Source organism: Aspergillus ochraceoroseus (genome assembly GCF_002846915.1).
Source record: "Aspergillus ochraceoroseus IBT 24754 chromosome Unknown P175scaffold_1, whole genome shotgun sequence".
Classification (NCBI taxonomy): domain Eukaryota; kingdom Fungi; phylum Ascomycota; class Eurotiomycetes; order Eurotiales; family Aspergillaceae; genus Aspergillus; species Aspergillus ochraceoroseus.
In genome coordinates this window covers 941224-961079 of record NW_024468476.1, presented here as the reverse complement: position 1 = coordinate 961079, position 19856 = coordinate 941224, and the positions used below count along the sequence as shown (strand labels likewise).

Below are 19856 nucleotides of genomic sequence, written 5' to 3'. Positions count from 1 at the left end.
AGTGGTCAAGGTACAGGCAGCGAGTACAGGTGCAACGTAAGGGAAGAGGATGAAAACATTCCGGGGGTCACAGTCTGCGTCTTTCTCGCTCCATTACAACTCCCGCTCGCGCTAACCCTCTCCTCTTACACCTCTTGCCCCCTCCCAAGAAATCATCAAAAGGTACCAAAGTCTGTCTGAAAATAAGCGGATGAGAAGAATGTCTCATCATACGTAGATATCCAGCAGGCTAAAACAAAAGAGACCTGTAGAATCATACGACCAGACTCCGACAAAAGGGGAAGGGGGGGGGGGGTGAAACGAAAAGAAGAGCAGAGAGGATGCGATTTTTGAACTGGCGGCTTAGATTTGCGAATACCATTGCGAATGTTGTAGTTGAGGAGTCCCCTTCCTAGTGTCATCCTTTTTATTTTGCTGACACGTTGACGCGCCCGTTGACTGTAGTCAGGAACTGTCCCACTTACAGTGCCGAGAAGACGAATAGCTACAAAAAGTCTTGTTAGTTACTAGTCACCAGGAGATATGAACTTGAAAAGAGAGAGAGAAGGGCTGCTCACATTATTTGTGGCGGCGATGGCAATGCTATCCTCGAAAGGATGCCAGCTCATGTGCAGGATCTTCTTGTTGAAATCGATCTGATCCGCATCGGTCTCCTTCTTCATGCGGCTGCCAGGGCCTGCAGGGCTGCCAGCTCTGGAGTTGCTCTTCTTTCCATTGGCACCCTTGTTCATCGGCGTTGGGACGCCAACCTTCTTAGCCTTGAAGGCGGACTTGTCGGCTTGCAACACAATCTCTGTCTCCTTGGAGGGGTCGGTGGGGTAGATCATAAAATTATTGTTGTAGCTTCCAGTCATAACATTTTCGGCGTCTCCGGAGAACACCACCTCAAATTTATCGAAGATGCTGTCGTTCTCATACGTATCGCACAATCGCGGTCGTAGGTGCTCGTGGATGGGGATTGTCTTTACTGGTTGTCTCTCCATGTTGACATCCCAAATCTTCACAGTCAAATAGTCCCTCGACACAATGTACCGACCGTCATGGGAAAACCTGACGTCAGAGATAGATGAGATAATCTCGGAGAAGAACGAACGCGACGAAGCGTCTTCCTCCTGTTCGAAAACTGCAGGGTAGATCAAAAGAGGTCAGTCATTGGGCTAGCAAGTGGGGGAGGGATCAGAGAAGGGGTGCATACGTTTTTGATGCTGGTCGCAGAGCGCCCGTTGTCGCATATCGGCCAGTTTGATGGTGCCTTTGGAGCTGGCGTACATAAACCAGTTACAGCTGGTAGGATGGAATTCGGCAGCGGTGATAACCTCTGTAAGCTCCTCCATGTTTGCAGGCTTGATATCAACAATGTTAAAACTCTGATCTTGGATATTCAGGTTCCACAGGTTGACCCGCAAATCGTCACTGCTGATGAAGGTCTCCCCGTCACTATTGACGGAAATACTATTGATGTGGTATGCATGGGCGTTGGCATATGTCCTTCGAGGCACAGCTGCAACAACGGTATCATGGTGTGTCATTCTTGGAAGTTTCAACATGGCTGGGTCTTTGAAGGGCAACCGAGGCGCCCGTGGTGCCCCTCCGCCGCCAACCCCAGCAGGGGTAAGCTCGCTGGAGAGGTTGTTCTCTGCGACAACCTTGAGGGATTTGTCAAAAACCTTCCAAAGTTTAATTGTTTTGTCGTTGGTTGAGAGGAGGAAATGCGAGGCATTTTGTCGTCGGCACCACTTGATTTTATTGATCTTTTCTTCGATTTCTAGGGATTTTAGGTAGTCGAATTCAGGCTCGTGTGATTGAAATTCGGTGTGGAATTTATATTCGCAGGTTTTTTTCTGGGGAACTTTAGCCTGGTGGAGCCGAAAAGGGTAATACAACAAGGCATTATTATTACCGTCTCATTTCTCTCAAATAACACAACTCTTCCACCTTTGTCACCTGTAGCTAGATAGTTTCCGGTGTGGTCGAATTCCACAGTTGAAATAATATCGGCTAGAAGAAACACAAGAATTGTCAGCACCGAGGGTACAGTCCGTGGGGGTTTGTGGGCGAGCAGATTTTGTCCTCGATTGGATTGTAGGTTTTCCCGAAAATTGCACATACCCTCGGTAATATCTTCCACATCGCCTTTATCGCCAAAGCATCTGTGCATCCGGTTAGTGCGTGGCTGAGGGGAATATATGCCGCCAGAGAACTTAAAGCAAAGAACTGGGCGATGCAGGTCCTGGCCATAGATACTCCCAAGCAAGAGTAGCTCCACCTCGAGCATCAAAGCATGCATATAGAGAGAGCACAGCTGACATATCGCAGGATGGTCTCGGAATGGCCGCAAGAAGACTAAAAGAAAGACTCACTGTGTGAACTTCCAGGTAGGAGAACCTGGATCCCTGTCTACCATTTTTCTTCAAGAACCACCCTTCCTTGGGTAGTTTGCCGACAATCACGATAAATAAGCTTCAACGCCCAAAGGTCCTGAGTCTCGAGGGCGATCCGAATAGCGGGGTCTGTGGAGACTGGGATCGTGGGCAACGAGGTAGAAGTTGAGAGTAGTGGGATTCGAACGTAATTGCAGACTATGATAACGACACCGCTGAGAAGAGATGACGATGGTTAAGAAAGCGAACCGGTCCGATATAAAAAGGATCTCGAGTGGAGATAAGGAGGGACACGGAGAAGGGAGAGGAGATGAGGTAAGGTCGCAACGTGAACCAACACCAAATGAGGCAGTTCAGTCACTTGCAGGCTGAAGAAGACAAATGATTGACAGCCTGAGCTGACAAGAGCGGAAGTGAGGGAAGGAGTTGATGGGAGGGGATTTTTTTTTTTCCTTCTTCTGACGGTCCCCCTTGGTTCGGCGGATTAATTATCACGGATAATAATTAGGACCCAAAAATGAGAAGAACAAGACACGACAACAACGACCACGGGCTACAACAACAGACGATGTGTCTGTTGAGGAGCAGAACGAATGTGGGAGTTGACTAGGGTTGGGGGAGGGGGAGGGGAGGGGAGGGGAGGTGGAGGAAGATGACGGGATTGTTGGATTGGGGTGAGGCGGTTTGGAAAGACCTGTTGGTGTCGTTTGGCCTTTTGGGAGGTGGTGGTGGTGGTGGTGGGGAGTGGCTGCCCATAAAAACCCACTTGCTACCTTTCACTGCCGCAACTGCCAAACTACCCAACTTGACCGCCCTACTGAAGTGGACGCGCTGACATCAACCACTCTGCAAATTTGTTGTGCTGGAGTTTAAATTCTTGGTTGGTGGAAATAACCACTTACTATAATGGGTATAGTATGAGCTTTCCCAGAAAAGTTTCCTATATCAGTTATATACTCCATATATCTGTACTCTTGATCTCCTTATGGTTTGTCTTGCAGATGTATAAGATTGAACTGAACGTTCTCCAGCTGCAACACATAGACGCCGAGAATGGTGATGAACTACTTATTCCTACAGTCATCGAAGTAGAAACCCCAAGTCAAGGTGTCAATGTGGAGAGCTCTAAATCCAAGAACTCAACATAGAACTCACCCAGCTGCACCAGTCACAAATTGGACGGTATTCAGCTCTTCCTGCGTCCTTGAGCTCTGCTGCAAAACGAGCAGCTTGAATAGGTCTCATATAGAAGATGGTTTCGATGGCATCTAAGATAGTCACGACAGGAGATTGGATTAGGGTGAGAAAGAGCCATGTGCCTCTGGAATTAGCACCACGGACCTGCATTGAAACGGTGCACAGGGAGCCAGTCACTACGCCCCGGGCACCAGCCTGCCCCACTAGTTTAAGGTATTGTAAGTGCCAGAGAGCTGGCCCACAGCCTGTTAATTCTCCTGGGATAGGTGCCAGTTCATCAAGACATAACAGGAAAAGTAGTTCTATGGGAAAGTAGAGCACATTACCTGCGAATGAGATAGCTGATTGGGATAGCTCCCAGCAGCATATCCAGGGTCAGTAAATAACATACTATGTACATGCTTCTTTTAATAGCACCCAGGTTCCATAGTGATCCAATGGTGCACACAAAGAAATTAGATAAAGTCATGTGATGAGATCCAACATTGTGTAACCCTGAACCTGCCAGTGAAAGGGAACGTACTCCATTCAAGATCGTGGAGGAACCTTGAAATTCTCTTCCCTGGACATATGCAAAGCTCTTCAATCTTGATCCAGTATCCTGCCTCCATGCAGGTGATTGGGTTTAGTCACCGCGGCTCCTTGATCAACTCCAGCAAAGACGATCAAGTGGCTTCGTCCCTTTGTATTTTGAGCGGCTGTTCCAGCGGTAGGAGGTGATACCGACCACCAGGAGTGTGGATGCAATGCGGGATGTAAAGCATCCTTTATATACAGTTACCAGTCAAGACACCAGTACATAAATGACTTGATCCTTTGAGGTTAGCATGCAATCATTCCATGATCAACTGTAGAAGCCAGTTATTCGACAACTCAGGGGAACTTTTGGTGGATATTTCAAGGGTCACGATACCTTTCAACGAATTATAATTCTTAATTGGAAGAAACCGAAAGCCATTGCAAAATCAACTAGACTAATTGATAGCCGCTTTCCTTTATGAACTGCTCCATTGAAACACTGTTGAAATGGCGCCCATCTTCAGCTGCGAACTGGGAGGTGGTTTCTGGGTCATGGCCGGTGGATAGTGGGCGTAGAAATTCAGCTTCCCGGAATGCGATTGGCAGCGGTGTACAATCTCTGTATGTATCACATCGCTGATTGGGATTCGCTCCATGATCCAGAAACCATCTGGTTAAATTTCTATCATGGAATGACAAACTGGAGTGTGGAATGTGAGTATAGTACGAAAAAATGAGGTAGGGCTGGCGGGGTATGTCGTGTTAATATCCCACCCGTGGTTAAGGAATGCCTGCAGAATCCAGTACAACGTATTTCGCGTCGCTTTCAAGAAAAGCTCGGAATTCATCGGAACTTGATAGATAAGAAGAGACTCAACTACTTCGGACAAGTCGCGTTCTATCACCTCGGAGAGACTTGGGACTGTATTCTCAGCGAACATCTTGTCGTCACCAGGGGTTTCTCGCCATTCTGAAAGAATAGCACGTACCCTCTCAATATGGCCGGACAGAGCTGCCTCTCGAAGTTGCGTGATTCCACAGTTTAGGTCATGCAAAGTCATCTTGGTGTTGCTTGCAAGTTTAAAGTGGAAGAAGGGTGGACTGCTACCCGAACCCTCACTAAGTCTCCGGGATCGCGCAAGGAACAGGTTGTAAGAGCATGCTGATTCAGGCAAGTAAGGTCTATACATTGGACTAAAAGGTCACTATGATCAGACCATCAGGGCTGATCTGCCCGAATCCCGCCTGATATACCATAGTCATCATTTGCCAGGTACCAGTGCACCATTATATTCTACCCTATACAATATGTATTCTTTATTCCTTACCTCATCAACAGGATATCTACCCCAACAAGTAGAAACCTTTACAGTATAAATATAGGGGGTTGGCTATACAGATAGCCTCTATTTCGCCAAAATATAGTAATCCAATTAACAACTCACTTCAACTGGTGCCAGGACTTCCAGTAGTTAGATCCTTAGTTTCTCTCTTCTCTCTTTTCCTCCACCAGAGCCCATAGTCCTCGTACATTTTATATTCATATGACCTTCATTGTTTCTTTCTCGCCATCAATTATGCTCTATACCTAGTAGAAGAATGTTGGTATCAAAGACAGAATGGTATGGTTTCTATTAGGAGTAAGGTAGGGCATTGAACAAATAACTAAACAAAGAAAGAAAGTATACAGAGCAAACTAAGCCAGAGCTAAACCATAGTGATATTCTTAGAAGAAGTTGAATCACTTACGCTCTGCCTTTTCCGCGGGGAAAGCGACTGCCGGGCTCGCTTTCCAACCGTTCTCAACCATTCACGGCCCCTCTGACGAACCCCCCGATCCCTACACAGGCGTTGTTGATTGCAAGCCCGACTTAAATTCATAAACTCAATAATCGCGAGAATACTAGCCGTAAGCTCATCTTCGGGCATACTAGCATCCATCAACGCCGAGACCACGTATTCAACAGGTCGACCGAAGGGGGGCCCTTGTTCGTTATAGCTGGGGGCTTCGAAGTGTGGGTTAAGCTTCTGATAGACTGACGATCTCCAGGAGAAGAGGTCATCTCTTGACATAGTCTTCAACTTGACATCTATCCATGCCATCCAATCCCACATGATACAAATTTCGCCATTGGGCACCGGCAGATTGAGTGCCTCAACAATAAAGTCCGCAAGCAACGCTGATTCCCATCGAAAACGAATCGCTCCTTCAATCATGGCAGCGTCTTCTTCGAATTCCCCATATTCGTAGAACCCACGGAGCCTTCCCCAGAAGCCAGTCTCCATTCCCAGGTTGTGATCACCCGGGCAGGTTTGGCGAAATAATCTGGCCATATCTTTCAGTCTTTTTTGCGCAATGTGGCCTGTCATTTCATCCACCACACTTTCTCCTAAGCCGTCTCTAACGGGACCAGAAGCAGAGAATGATGGGTTGCTTGGGTCTTGATCTTGTAGAGCACGTAGCTCCTCTGAACCACTATATGGGATAGATGTCAGTGCATTCCATCGCTCCCTGAAATCAGCTAACGGAAAGCCAGTTCTCCCTGTCCAGGAATAATCCCAGGCATCGTCCTGGGCACTGAAATTGAAGCTTTGGGAACTCCAAAGTCGCGTGACACTGTTCGCGCATGTGCGCCACACAGACTCACAGAAGGCATTATAGGTCAAGGTTTGGACACTATTAGGGTTCTCTGGCTGTAGGGATTGTTGCGCCTGTGACAAGTCGGAAGCAAGGTCGGCTTCTAGGAGGGGGCTTGCCGCACTAGACAAAGTCTTAAACAAGGTACTGGCGAACACAGACCCGCAGAATCTCCCGATACTTAGAGACTCATTCCAGGAGTGAGAGGTGGCTTGAAGTAGATTTCCATCACCAGCGGCTGCGATCGTAGTGTGGTTAAGGTCAGGAGACGTTGCCCATCCTCCAGAATAGCAAGCGGTTGTGACAAGAGTAACACATACGCCTGGCTCAAGCACACCCTTCAGACGGAGTATGCTAAGCCCCTTCGATTGATTGCCAGCATCCAGTAACAGGTGGTGATTAGGAAGACCGTGACAAAAGACAAGCAAAAGTAGGGGGGCATGATTTCGCTTGGCTAGCTCTGATGCCTCTTTCGCCTTCTTAAGAAACTGATCGATCATATTACTCGAGCGAATCACAGTTACTTCAGTGATCCTTTTCTCCCGAAGTATCTCGCGATCTAGGCAAACCTTTCGGTCTTGAAATGGGTTGCCGTGGAGGAAGGAATTATACCTCTGCACCAGTTTCTCTGGATCGGCCGCTGTGAGCCAGGTTTGGCTTCCCCCAAGGCCCTTCAGGAGAATATTGAAAGCGTAAAAATCGGATATAAACCACCCATCGTGTTTTGGATCTGCAGTTGTAACATTTGGATGTGTGGCGGCAAGAATGATTGTGTTATCGTGGATGCATGGTAGCGTATTGGAGACAAACATGGATGGAAGCTTGCTCAATAATCGAGTATTTCCACCTCGAACAAGAGGTTGCTTTGAAGGTTGTGATGTCATGGTGCACGGTATAAGAGAGGTGATTCACGAACCTTGATAAGGACAGAATGAATCACGTAGGAATCTGAAGAATCTGACAAAATCAGATAGAAGACAAGTGGTTGGACGAAGAAGAAAAGGAAGCTTGAAATCCCAAGCACTCTTATAACAGGTGAGTCAAATCTACGTAAGTATTACCTTGACTACGGCAAGCTAATACCGCCACTCCGCAACACGTAAGTATTGTGGAAGGGGCGATGGACAAGTGGAAGGTGCACGTGACACCCCAGGATATCTTCCACCTTCTCAACCCCTCCAAACTTCCTTCCTACACGACATGTATTAGTTTCAGAGAATAGTTACAACAAGCATTGTTTATCAAAAGTCTTTCGTTTATAGGCTGAGCTGCCTACTATTGACATATTTACCTTTTGTATCGTTTATAAATCATCAAACCATCAGTATTACCTTGCCGTACCTCGACACCTAGATTGCATTGTTTTTACCATTGCGTAGTTCAAAAAACTGGCCGTGATTTATTTCAAGCAGAACAACTATCTGACTGTCTTTAACAACCACCGTCATCCATACATCAGCTTGCTATAAAAGATGTTTCTGCCCTCTGCCTCTCATGGCTATACACGTATAATGCGCAGATGTTCTTTCGAGCAGGACTATTGTTTTGAGAAACACAAACCTGGTCTAGAACCATCTTCGGATTTCTGAACCGGTATGACCCTGCCTCGACCAGTGCGTGAATGTCCCATTGTGCGAGCAGCAGACGTCCGGTCGATACAAATCTCGTCTCGTTAGGCCCCGAAGAACGTGTGAGTTTGGCGAACAGGGGGCTCTCTGTGTTTTGGCTGTTTTTCATGCCTCGGAGGATCAGCCAAGTTTCAACTACAGGTATCGTCTGCCATTCTTGCCGATGATACCGGGTTTCACAGCACCAAGCAAGGTCTTCTAGCGGCATACTGATACGCCATCAATACCTCCTCGACCAACGGACCCTTTAAGCCGATCATTCTCCTCGCGCCGTCTCAGTTGATAGAGTAGTGGATAAATGAAATCACTGAACACTGGCCAGGGTTCCGCGTGATCATTTCATATGCAAATAAGTGGCTAGAGCGCTTGTAAACAAGCTGGATAAACGCTTCATCTCCTTCATCTCAACATCTAGGGCCTATCGTTCGGCCTCGATGCTGTCATCCAATTCCATCCGCTTTATCTACTGGCGCTCCGGGTGATGCGGGTATTGGTACGCTGCTCCTTTCATGTTCGAGGAGTTGAGCCAGAGGCAGCGGCCATCTTCTGTGGCTCCTTTATTCACTTCTCACAATTCATGAGTATGCCTCGTTGAAGATAAGTCATATACTGACCTAGGTATCCTCCATGAGTGTTCGTCATTTGGTATATTGTCAGGCACTTCACATGCTTTTCCTACGCCTTCCGACTCCCTTGGACCGAAAATCAACGGACCCAAAGCTACCGAGAAAATTAGTACTAGAAGATCCACATTTTAACAAGCTACTCTGTTCTTCAATCTTCGTTAAATAACCCTAGCTCTATTGCGCTCCTCAGCTCCCTCCCCGCCTTCTTGCTCCCGAGAATGTCTAACCCCCAGAAGCGGGGTAGCGCCGACGACAATAATGATTCCCCAAACCCGCATTCCAGACCAGACAAGAATGGGAAATCACCAGTTTATTCCAGCAATAACGCACAAAATCATCCTTCCCTAGCTGCACGGATCCAGAGCTCAGCTTCAGGCCTCGCGAGGAATGCTTTCCTCCCGTCCGTTCCCTCCAAAGATGCTGCTCGTCTGCTCTCAGACGGCAGTAAAGCTGCCTCCTCCTCGTCATCGTCGGCCTTAGCCGCAGCAGAGCAATATAGAGAGTCAACTGGGCCTTCTTCCCCCGGGGCCTCATCGCGAGACCAAACAGGTTACGCCCCGGCAGAATCATTCCGGTCCTCGTCTACATCTACCGCAAACCAAGGGGGGTTCGCGCTCCCCGCACTCACGGAAGATGAATTCCAGAGAACCTACGGAGGCGACATATCCGAACAAATCACAGATACTGACCAAGGGAAGGAGAAAGGGAAAGGGAAAGAGAAAGGAAGCGGAAGAGAGATAACCACAGACTATGAAAATGACTACGAAGACGAAAAGTCACTCGCCACCCTCAACACCACTCAACCCGCACCAGCAGCGACAATCCTCCTCCCCTCGGACGGGGACGCCGTTGTATCCCTTTTATCCGACCACACTTTCGACCCCGAATTCCCTCCCTCGGCCAACGAACCTTTCGAGCCCATCGAAACGCAACTCACTCTTCCCCAGCCCACCCCAGCCGAGATCCAAATCATCGAGTCCTTCCGACGCCAATTACCCGCTGACCCCGCGCAAACTCCACAGTCTCCCAACCAGCAACTCACCTCTTTCAGCCTCGTTCCAGATATCGGGTCACTTCTCGATACGGCTCCTCTATCTGCGGGAGCAGCAACAAGCGACGCAACAGCCCTCCGTGATACCGTTCTCGCAAGGCTACCAGGCGCGGCGGATTGGATCTCCGTCGAGGGGAAATACCACGATGAGGTCTGGGGATACCTACAGCCGACCTTAGAGGCCGCCGCGAAAGAACTGGACGCGCAGAAGGACATCCCAAGTAGTAATAAGAGTGCAGAGGGACCTGCAGTCCGAAGATTGAAGTTGATTTTGAACCATATGCAGCATTGATTGATTGATTGGTACATGGTCCTCAATCTTGCTTCTTAATGCTGTTTCGAAAAGAAATTTGGGATATGAAACGGAGGATTATGTATACCGATCTATTGTGTAAAAAAAAAAAAAAAAAAATCCAATACCAACTATCTGATCATGTCAGAATATTTACTTTCACTCATAACCATACCAAGTACCCCTCCGTATGTAGTTACATATGTTGTTATGTACACCATGACGTACTTACGTACGTACATAAACTACACATCATGGATCCATAATGTAACCATAATCAACCACCACCTATACTAGACCATGGCCGAGGTACATAGTCCAGGGTCCTCAAAACTGAACGAGGGAGAGTACTTACTTACTTGGTAGTAGTTGAGAAGTTTACTATGCCATGTGCCTATGTGTCTGTCTATCTACCGAGAATTCCGTAGTTATGCCATCCATCTTCCTCCTCCTCCTCCTCCTCCTCCTCTTCTTGCAGAAAACTGTTCTATGCATTTCTATGCATTAGAAAGGGATCAACGTACATACCTAGGCACCACCTGTAGGTACGGAGTACCGGTATTCCCGCTGAACCCGCTCAAATTTCATCCGTGGGTTCCGGACCAATTGATATGTTCGTGGAGCCATGCATTTACGAGGTACCAGGCAAGGCACGCATGTGTCCATATCTAATGCAGCTGTTTTTCTCTCCCGCGTGTACGATATCGTGCATTGCACATGTTAGTATAGGGAGCTATCCTTTAAACCCAGAAGGAGAAAAAAAAAAAAGGAAATGATAGAAATTGAATGTAAATTGTATCTTACAAACTAGAAACAAAAATTGGCGATTTTGCCCTGCGCAAGTACCATGACAATGACGAAAAGACGTTAATAGAGGACAAGGGTATGATGGGTAGGAGGTGTGAGGGGGGAGTGCGTCTTTTTCTGTCCAAGAAATTATGCCCAATCTATGTGCACTATTTAAATCTCTAGGCTAGGGGTTTGGCCCTTAACTCGGCCGATAACAATGTGTGGAGCGTACTTGGGGATGACTTCGTCGTCATGGAGCATGGCGAATTCTGAATTCCGTTAGTATTGGTCGTTTCAAATTGAGATGGGGAAAAGGTAATTACCTTCGGTGGCATCACGTCCCATGAAGTTGAACAAGGCGTTGGCGCCACCAGGGTGCTCATCAAGCCAATTGGTCACATCTAAGATGATACCCTTAACAACGATCCACAGATCCTCCTTCTTGTTGTGCTTGGCAACCTCCTCCATAGTGTACTCGGTCTCAGGGATCGTGAACTTGGCGGGCTTGGAGGCCTGAGCAGGAGCAGGAGCAGCAGCGGGGGTGGCCTCGTGGGAGGCAGCAGGGGTTATAGTACCAGTGGAAACCTGGGCACCACTGGCGCCAGCGCCGTTCCATTCGACAGAGATCTTTCCGGGGGTCGAGGGGTCGATGTGCAGGGAGATCTGGCCGAGACGCTGTTGGGCAGCGGAACCGCCTGTGGCAGTGAGCTTCTTGAAGAGGAACTCGCTAGCACTGTCACCAGCAACACGACCGTAAACAACACAGCCGAGCAAGGAGGAACCACCCAGACGGTTCGCACCGTGAACACCACCTGCAAGCTCACCACAAGCGAAGAGGCCTTCGAAGGGCTGCTTGTCGTGGTTAAGAACCTGGGAGTGCTCATTGATCTCAATGCCACCCATGGTGAAGTGCAGGACCGGCTCCATAAGAGCGACATGGAAGTCGTCATCAATGCTCAAGGGCAGGTTGTGGAAGAAACGCTTGCCCCAGGGGTCCTTCTTCTGGCCCTCAGCAATCGCGTTGTAGTCGTCGAAGGTTTTCTTCAGAGCAGCCTCGCCACAGCCAATCTCCTTGGCAAGCTCCTTGCCGGTCATCTTCTTCATCAAACCACGACCAGAATAGTGGCGAGTGTGGAAGTCAAGGACGTTGGAAGCCTTGCTGTTGAGCACAAGACGGATGGGCCACTTGTTCTTTTCCTTCTCCTTCCACATCTGGCCAGACACGTAGTCACGGTGACCGAGTTCGTCGGAGAATCGCTCACCATCCGAGTTAAGCAGGAGACCGCCCTCACCGCGGAGGGCCTCAGCAGCAAGGAACTTGAATTTGGCAGTCGGGTCCTTCGGATCAACGAGACCAGTGGGGTGGACCTGGACCTTGTCCATATCAATGCCGTTGGCACCAATAGCCATCAGCATCTTCTGTCCATCTCCGGTGGCGTGAGTGCCGTTGGTGGACGAAAGACCGAATGTATCGGGGCGGTGCTGCTTCAGAAGCGAGGTCTCGCTAAAATCAGCAGCATATCCACCAGTAGCCAGAACAACGACACCATCGGCGGACTGTGTCTTGCCATCAGCCTCGTATGTGACACCGGTCACGGAGTTACCGGACTTGTTCACGGCAGTGACACGGGCCTTCTTGATGATCTGAACGCGGTCGGGCTCCGCCTCTGCGAGCTCCTCTAGGCGCTGCATGAGGGCGTAGGTGATGGCCATACCGGGGAACTTGGCATCGTGGCCACGGTGGGTTCGGGGCTGGGAGTGACCACTTTGCAGAGTTAGTTAGTGCAACAAAAATCCCGGTCGCGCAATTTTGCTATCTCAGAAAGACAAGGGAAAAGACTTACCCAAGACGAGAAACAAGGGTAAGATCGAGGTTGAAGACATCCTGCAGCCACTCAACGGCAGCAGCGGACTTGTATGTGAGGACCTTGATCAGGTCGGGGCGAGCCTTGTCTCGGGCGGACTTCAATGTGTCGTCGTAGAACTGCTTAACGCTATCGGCGATTCCGAGATCGACCTGAGTGCGAGTGAGAGCACCGTTGATACCAGAGGTGGCCTTGGTAGAGTTGCCACCGAAGAAGGCTGGTTTAGTTAGCCTTGACTGTCACCGCGGTAATGCATATTTACTGTATTGAGGCTCGAATGTCGCATATCCCAGATGCGATAGAGGAAGACATACCCTGCTTATCGAGAACCAGGACACTTCCCCCATTAAAGTACACAGTGTGGGCGGCGCTGAGACCAGACACTGGGGGACGAGGACGATGGTCAGCAAATGCGGGGAAAGCTGTAGGAAGTCAAGGGAGGCAACTCACATCCACCACCGACGACAATTACTCGAGGGGCCATGATGAAGGAGACGACGAAGATAGGAAAAGATGGAGATAAAAGGAAGAAAGAAAAAGAAAGAAAGAGGGAGAGGAAAAGAGTGGGAAGTAAAAGAGATAGAAAAGAGGAGGGTGGGCAAGATCTTAAAGCAGGATCCGTCAGAAGCCAAAGATGTTCTTTTCGGCCGAGGCTCACTCGCCCTTATGGTATGTACTTGGTGTCGGGCCGCACACACTCTGACTTGGAGAACAAGAATGTTTTATTAGATCCATGGCCTTTGTTTACTCGTGTTGTTTAGGGGGGATTTACGGATTTATAGTTGGAATCCCCTTCTGGTGAAGATGTAGAAGCATTTCAAAAGGGCGTTTGTTCTTCTGTCATTCTCTCCCTCCGATCACCCCATATTCTTGAAAAGTGGATTTGTATGGGGCAGAATGGAGACTGACTTCCTTAGTAAAATACAATCGACGGATGCTGGTTTGTCCATTTCTGCTTCACCAACCATGACTTGAAATCTTCACATGTCTGTGTCTGGTTTGAACTCTCGATGAAATGGACGACACCCAGCCACGCGTGACATGAAATCCTCCCATTTTCACATGCTGACATCTTGAACAATCGCAGCCCACGCTTAACTCAGCGGAACGTCATGTCTCCAGCTGATCCCCCAGGTTTTTGTGGCTGTTCTTGCTCCCAAGAAGGTTTAAAGTCGGGTCTGCTAAGACTTGGTCTCTTTCCACTTCTGAGTCCAACCGAGCTCTCGTGGATCGGACCGAGTGACAACCCTAAGGACGGATTAGTTAGTTAGAGCTGTCTGTGTATTATAATTAAAGCATAATCGCCCTGCACTCACGCTGATTTCTGAACACGCACCGAATACTCTGTTCCTGCTCTAGCCTTGTACCAATCGAGCAATACCTCGGACCGAGAGCAAGGTCTCCTAGACCTCTGTGCATCAAAGCTTTGACTTACTCCGTACCATTGTTGGTTTTCAATAGCATCAAACTTGATACTCCGTACCTCCTCTTCAATTCTGTCGTCGTCATTTTGGTTCTTCTCTTAGACAGGGACAATTGATCGTCTCCCATTCTGACGTAATCCACGTCACCTGGCCCTCCCTTACCCTACTCTTTTGAGCAAGTTCAATTGTCGACTCGCAGTTTACGATCGGAATTGAAGAAAATACAGTCTTTGCCTGTGAGGAAATTTAAAGAGCTCTCCCAGTTCGTTCTGATCCCCAGCAGCACCTTCATTGTCGTGGTTTGAGAGGTGCTCGGTGTGAGCTTCCCCGAGCTGCCCGTCTTGGTCGGGATTTACCCCGAATAGCGGCGAGAAACACGCTTAACACTATTATAGATCTAGATTTGGGAAATCGGCGTGAATTCCACCATGGAATATTTCTTGAATTAGCATGGATGTGCTTATTTCCGAGTGTTAACGTGGGCCGTCACGATTCGCTCCCGAAAGCACACAGATGGTGTTCTACAAATACAAGTTTCTAATTAGGCCACTTCAATCGCTGAGGACTCCGAGGCAGATAGTCCTATACGTGTATTATGTATATATGTGAGTACTCCAATTGCACAATCTGCTGCACTGCTTCTGCATGGACGGATATCCCATCTAAAAGACTTTTGCTTATTACAGTCACAAAATATCCTCACCGGTACGGCACTACAATCAATTCATCATAAACTCCAGCATTTGCAGAAAGACGGCGCCGGTAAATTTTATAAGTTTAAGAAATAAGATACAATACCCTGATTAAATCATCAACTCTTGCCAGGTCCTTTTACAGATCTTCCGTGAATACCGCGGCGGAAAGCCCATATCTGCTACTAGTTATTCGTAATACGAATAGCTTCTTCATCACCGTTCACCATGATACAGGATGCTAATGAAGCAAAGGCCTCCTCTCCCGCCACATATTCATGTTTTCCTTTCAACCCACCAAGGAGAACAGGCGCCACATAGATCCCCAAGTCTGAAGACAATGACTCGAAGTCGTGCTCGGTAGCTGTGAATGACATGGGCTCCAGCAGCAAGAGCATCCTCAACAAGACACTCAACACAAGCTTTAGAGGCTATACTCTAGAGCGAGGGGAGGGGATGGTTAAGGGATCCACACTTGATTACCGAGCAGTCTTTAATGCATCTGACTATAGAAGCCGGTGCAATATCAGAGTACATGAGAATTCAATCTATGGAGTATGTATGTATGGCCATGTACGGAGTAGATTTGACCTAACTATTAAAAAAATAAGAGAATCACTAAATTTACCTTTATTTAAGTATCTTCTAAAGGGTCCGTCCTTATTGAAGAACAAATCTAGACAGTGAAAATACCTATATACACTGCAGATTCCGTCTCCCGGGCCAAGTCAATATCATAGCGTGCCCCTCCCGTATCCAAATAGGTATGTATATACACCATAGGGTCACTCCCAGAGGCTTCCAGTTTGGCTTCATTTACGGCTTGATCAGTCATGTCGTTTCCGAGAAAGAACCAGCTTACGTTTAGACTAGAGTACAAATCATTAGATACTACTTAATCATCTGGTTTAATTTGTTTATTTCCGTTTCATTTTGATCGTAGAGGCAATAGATTTATTTTCTATGAGAGAGCATGTCTCTGGGAGGTGTCTCTAGGAGGTGTCTCTAGGAGGAACCAGCATCACTGGCTAGCTGGTATCTGATCATCACTTCTTCATTACTCTGGCTATTCCATTTTCTCATTGCGCTGTCTGTGCAATAGCAAAATCCTGTATTAGAAAAATTCGAAGAATGTTAGTCACAGCTCGTATTAAAACAATAGCATGTCACGAAGAAAAGCTGGTGGGACTTACCGGGAACCCTTCTGCTATACTCGCTGCTACACGTTCCACGCCCTCTGAAAGCCCCTGAACTCCCGCATCCCACTGTCGAATATGACGGCCCATAGCAGCTGTGTTTGATTCAAAGTATATCACACTATCAATCTGGTCGATGCTGCCACTGAGTCGACCCTGTTCGACCATTCGAGCCGCATAGGCCTCTGCCTTCTCACCAGCCGTTAGGTCTCCACTTGCTTTCAGCCCAAGAATCACGCCCAGTGCGTCGGTAGTGATGTTCTCGTAAAGTTTACTCGCAGCAACGAGGTTGTGTTCCACCACCGCCTTATCAAGCACCGTTGTTCCATCTGCAGTCCGCGCGAGCTGGTGCGGGGCCAGTCGCTGCGAAAAAGCAGCTACCTCCTCCGGGTTCAACAGTCGGTCGAGGAACATCTTTTCCAAAATACCAAACTCCTCCACAGAGGTTGCACGGTCATCCTTGTATAATGTTGCCAATGTCCGAGAACGCTGAGGCCCTGCGGGAGCCAGCACTGCACACCGGATCGCAGCGGCCAGAGCCTGTAATCGATCACTTTCATCAACGCCAGCTGCAAGACTTACGTTGAAGTATTCCTGGCTGGCGTCTAGGAAACGTCGACGGGCGTCGAGGATACGGGCCTGGGAGAGCTTGAAATGTAGTTTCAGCTCGTGATCTTCAATCTTACTCGGTAGGTTCTTAATTCGGTTAAGAAATGACTCTGCGCTTGTGGTGTCATCTTCCTCTAGATACAATCGCACAATCCGTATCCATAACCGCACTTTGGCTGAATCGGAGACTAAGCGCTGTGAACTGTCAATGTGGATCCCCTGTAGTGCTCGCGCGGCTGCGGCATATTCCTCCTCTGCTTCGTAGGCATCTGCTAGAATCTCGCGGATCCGGGCGTCTTGCTCTTCAACGGATGTAGATCGGGACTGGAGGAGGGAGACGGCATGCTGACCGACTTTGATCTGGGTTTCGGCGTTGAGTTTTTGCAAGACACCGATGAAGGAGTCAAGGATAGGACGGGCGGTAACAATACTGATGTCTTCACTTAGAACCGAGTCAAGGTAGTATATAAGGTCGTTGGCGAGTTGTGGTTCTGAAGTGGTTGACACCGTTGTGGAGAGGAGATCGTTGTAAAGTTGCAGTTTATTCTGGGGGTTTGCGGAGGATTCGATCTCCGCAAGGGCGGATATTGTCTTCTGTGATGCCATCAAGGGTATTTTAAGGAGAGAATGAGCGTAAGAAGCTGCAAGGTGGGGTGAATGCTGAAATAGGGTGACAGAGAGCTGTTAGTGAGCGACGGAGGTTGAACGAGATCGGAGAAACAATACGGAGTACATATGTAACTTATCGATAAGAGAGGCATGCAGTACGGGGCACTATAAAGACCACTCAATCATACGACATAGGAGATGCAAACTATTCTAAGTACTAATATATTAGAATAAGGAGTATTTGAGAGATTTTGGGAAATAGAAATTATTGACAAATTGCCTGAGAGATTCTATCTGGAAAATTGTGCACCATTTGGACTACCTAACCACAAGCGCGTTGCAGATATATACTTGGGGGAATTTAAAGGGAATAGAAAGTCAGAATATTTTTAATAATTTTTGAGGGGTTCCTGTACTAGCAGAGAGAGAGAGATATATATATATATGAAAGAATACAAGCTCATCGAAGTGTTACTCTATAGGCCTACTCTGTATTCCACGGTGTTTGGGCTGTCGTCACGGCCCTCCGCCACCGCCTTCGAGTTACCCGCTTTCTGCATCTCTTTCACCCCAGCGGGTGCATACAAATCTGGTGTTGGAAGTCGCCTGGCCATCTGATCGCTAACCACTCACTCTTACCCTGCCAGGTATTTACTCGGGGTCATTTACTTGTCCTTCGTCACGGTCGCAGTGCAATACCTTTGAATCTCTAGATATATACCGAAAGCCTTCGCGCCCGGCTGAAGATCGGCACCATGTTCTCCCAGATCAAGCAGGACCCAGACGCCTCGATGTCTTACATCAAATCTGAGCCTGATACCAAAGATGCCATTCTCCATGATATTGACGATGAAGATTTGTATGAGGATGCCGGGGATCTTGACTTTTCAAATTCCGCGCAAAGCTTGTGGCTTTCTCGAATCCCTCGGTCGCTCTGGGAGCATTGGTCTAAACTTGATGACGATGAAGAGATCCAGATTGGGACAATAAGAATCGAAGGGGCGCCAAGCGATATTAAACGGGTAAGACGGATGTTTCGCGGTCGCGTACTTGATTTGGAGCCGACTAACAGGATGGGATCCTGCAGGTCAGTTTGCGCATCAACGAGCGAGATGATAATCGCGATATCCCCAAGGACTATATCCTTCAACGCCAGACGGTAAATGCGGATAATTTACTTCACATGACACAGAATACATATCTCTTCACGGAAAAGGACATTCCCGGGCATGAGAATCGGATGGTAGTGTTTGGCGAAGCTAGGTCTGCGCTCTACGAATCGATGAAGCGTGACGCGAGGAAAAAGGAGCGCAAGAAGAAATGGGAGCCTTATGTTCGAAAAACAGTTCCCAGTATGTATAGTGTGTCAAGGCTCCCCAGGGACTCATGTTGATCTTGCAACAGAACAAACCGCGCTGGTTGGAAACGTGAAAGAAGAGTTCAACTGCCTTCCCGTGGAGAATGAGGAATTTCGACGGCTATCAGAAAAGAAAGCTCTGGAAGCGCTTAAACCGAAACGTGAAACCGTCTTCATTGATAAGCTTCCGGGCAAATTGCTTCAGCCACGGAATGCGCTGCCTGGAGAGAAGGGCGCTTTCGTGGTAAGTTTTCTGATTCTTACCCAGCTTCTACCTATAATTTCATTAATGCCATTTCTAGCAAGCGACAAGGCCTGCCAAACTCAAAGCACAAGAAAACAAGACCACACGTATGCCTCAAAACGAGCTATTGGATCTTATTTACCAGTGCTTCCGGGAGTACAGATACTGGCCTTTTAAGACACTTAAAGCCAGACTCCGACAACCGGAAGCTTATCTGAAGCAAACCTTGGAGATGATTGCCCACCTGGTTAAATCTGGTGACTTTGCGATGACTTGGGAACTCAAACCGGAGGCGAAAGAGAGCAGTTACGCGAATGCACTGGGATATGGAGATGCCAAGGAAGAGCTTGCTCCTGGCCTCGATTACAACTTCGATGACGCTTCTGAGGATGATGCGATGGCATCTGGCATGGATAATGATGATATGCAGTTTGAGAATGTGGTCTAAAAGCAGGGTCTTCAATGTAGTATAGGCATTGCCATGGCGTTTCATCTTGGGTTTATAAGGTCATCCAACCAAGGAGTTCAGGAGTCATCCCATAATTATTCAGCAATTCGAATAAACTAGATAATTTAATACTAGGCATTTTGTTTTATATTCCTTTAATGTCTGTGAATGTAGCACCATCTGTTGCCGTAAAGTCTGGGTAGAACCCTTACACTAAGGAGGAACCCAGAGGATAATCTTTCTGTCTATTTCAATTAGAAAATAGACTCTAATATATAAAGACAGCAGTAT

At 47.9% G+C, this 19856-nt stretch overlaps 8 protein-coding genes across 8 annotated transcripts; 2 read left to right on the top strand and 6 right to left on the bottom strand.

Annotated features, from left to right (window-relative positions):
- Positions 1 to 320: 320 nt before the first annotated feature.
- P175DRAFT_011935 (protein phosphatase 2A regulatory subunit CDC55) lies at positions 321 to 2660 on the bottom strand. Its single transcript, XM_040892372.1, has 5 exons — positions 2110 to 2660; positions 1901 to 1998; positions 1196 to 1841; positions 558 to 1123; positions 321 to 484 (listed from the first exon to the last, which is right to left on the bottom strand). Exons 1-5 carry the CDS (start codon positions 2285 to 2287, stop codon positions 461 to 463), a joined length of 1512 nt encoding a protein of 503 aa, XP_040755345.1. The 5' UTR covers positions 2288 to 2660; the 3' UTR covers positions 321 to 460.
- Positions 2661 to 3364: 704 nt separating this feature from the next.
- P175DRAFT_0489129 (uncharacterized protein) lies at positions 3365 to 4189 on the bottom strand (the record flags this gene model as incomplete). Its single annotated transcript, XM_040895716.1, has 5 exons — positions 3365 to 3445; positions 3537 to 3880; positions 3905 to 3932; positions 3970 to 4079; positions 4102 to 4189. The coding sequence occupies 5 exons, from the start codon at positions 4187 to 4189 to the stop codon at positions 3365 to 3367; spliced, it is 651 nt and encodes a 216-aa protein (XP_040755344.1).
- Positions 4190 to 5804: 1615 nt separating this feature from the next.
- Positions 5805 to 7547, bottom strand: P175DRAFT_0505713 (uncharacterized protein; the record flags this gene model as incomplete). The annotated part of the gene is made up of 1 exon (XM_040898130.1): positions 5805 to 7547. The coding sequence occupies one exon, from the start codon at positions 7545 to 7547 to the stop codon at positions 5805 to 5807; it is 1743 nt and encodes a 580-aa protein (XP_040755343.1).
- Positions 7548 to 8889: 1342 nt separating this feature from the next.
- On the top strand, positions 8890 to 10492 carry P175DRAFT_011522 (uncharacterized protein). The gene has a single exon (XM_040892366.1). It carries the CDS (start codon positions 9208 to 9210, stop codon positions 10330 to 10332), a length of 1125 nt encoding a protein of 374 aa, XP_040755342.1. The 5' UTR covers positions 8890 to 9207; the 3' UTR covers positions 10333 to 10492.
- Positions 10493 to 11292: 800 nt separating this feature from the next.
- osm1 (putative fumarate reductase Osm1) lies at positions 11293 to 13470 on the bottom strand (the record flags this gene model as incomplete). The annotated part of the gene is made up of 5 exons (XM_040898129.1): positions 11293 to 11390; positions 11445 to 12886; positions 12966 to 13203; positions 13301 to 13369; positions 13437 to 13470. 5 exons carry the CDS (start codon positions 13468 to 13470, stop codon positions 11293 to 11295), a joined length of 1881 nt encoding a protein of 626 aa, XP_040755341.1.
- A 1421-nt stretch (positions 13471 to 14891) lies between these two features.
- On the bottom strand, positions 14892 to 15721 carry P175DRAFT_0497066 (uncharacterized protein). The gene is made up of 2 exons (XM_040896198.1): positions 15097 to 15721; positions 14892 to 15015 (listed from the first exon to the last, which is right to left on the bottom strand). Exon 1 carries the CDS (start codon positions 15477 to 15479, stop codon positions 15288 to 15290), a length of 192 nt encoding a protein of 63 aa, XP_040755340.1. The 5' UTR covers positions 15480 to 15721; the 3' UTR covers positions 14892 to 15015; positions 15097 to 15287.
- A 304-nt stretch (positions 15722 to 16025) lies between these two features.
- P175DRAFT_0469469 (PCI domain-containing protein) lies at positions 16026 to 17601 on the bottom strand. The gene is made up of 2 exons (XM_040895002.1): positions 16296 to 17601; positions 16026 to 16211 (listed from the first exon to the last, which is right to left on the bottom strand). Exons 1-2 carry the CDS (start codon positions 17511 to 17513, stop codon positions 16182 to 16184), a joined length of 1248 nt encoding a protein of 415 aa, XP_040755339.1. The 5' UTR covers positions 17514 to 17601; the 3' UTR covers positions 16026 to 16181.
- Positions 17602 to 18015: 414 nt separating this feature from the next.
- On the top strand, positions 18016 to 19700 carry P175DRAFT_0497064 (transcription factor IIF subunit TFG2). Its single transcript, XM_040896197.1, has 4 exons — positions 18016 to 18538; positions 18604 to 18868; positions 18921 to 19117; positions 19176 to 19700. Exons 1-4 carry the CDS (start codon positions 18272 to 18274, stop codon positions 19563 to 19565), a joined length of 1119 nt encoding a protein of 372 aa, XP_040755338.1. The 5' UTR covers positions 18016 to 18271; the 3' UTR covers positions 19566 to 19700.
- The last annotated feature ends 156 nt before the right edge of the window (positions 19701 to 19856 follow it).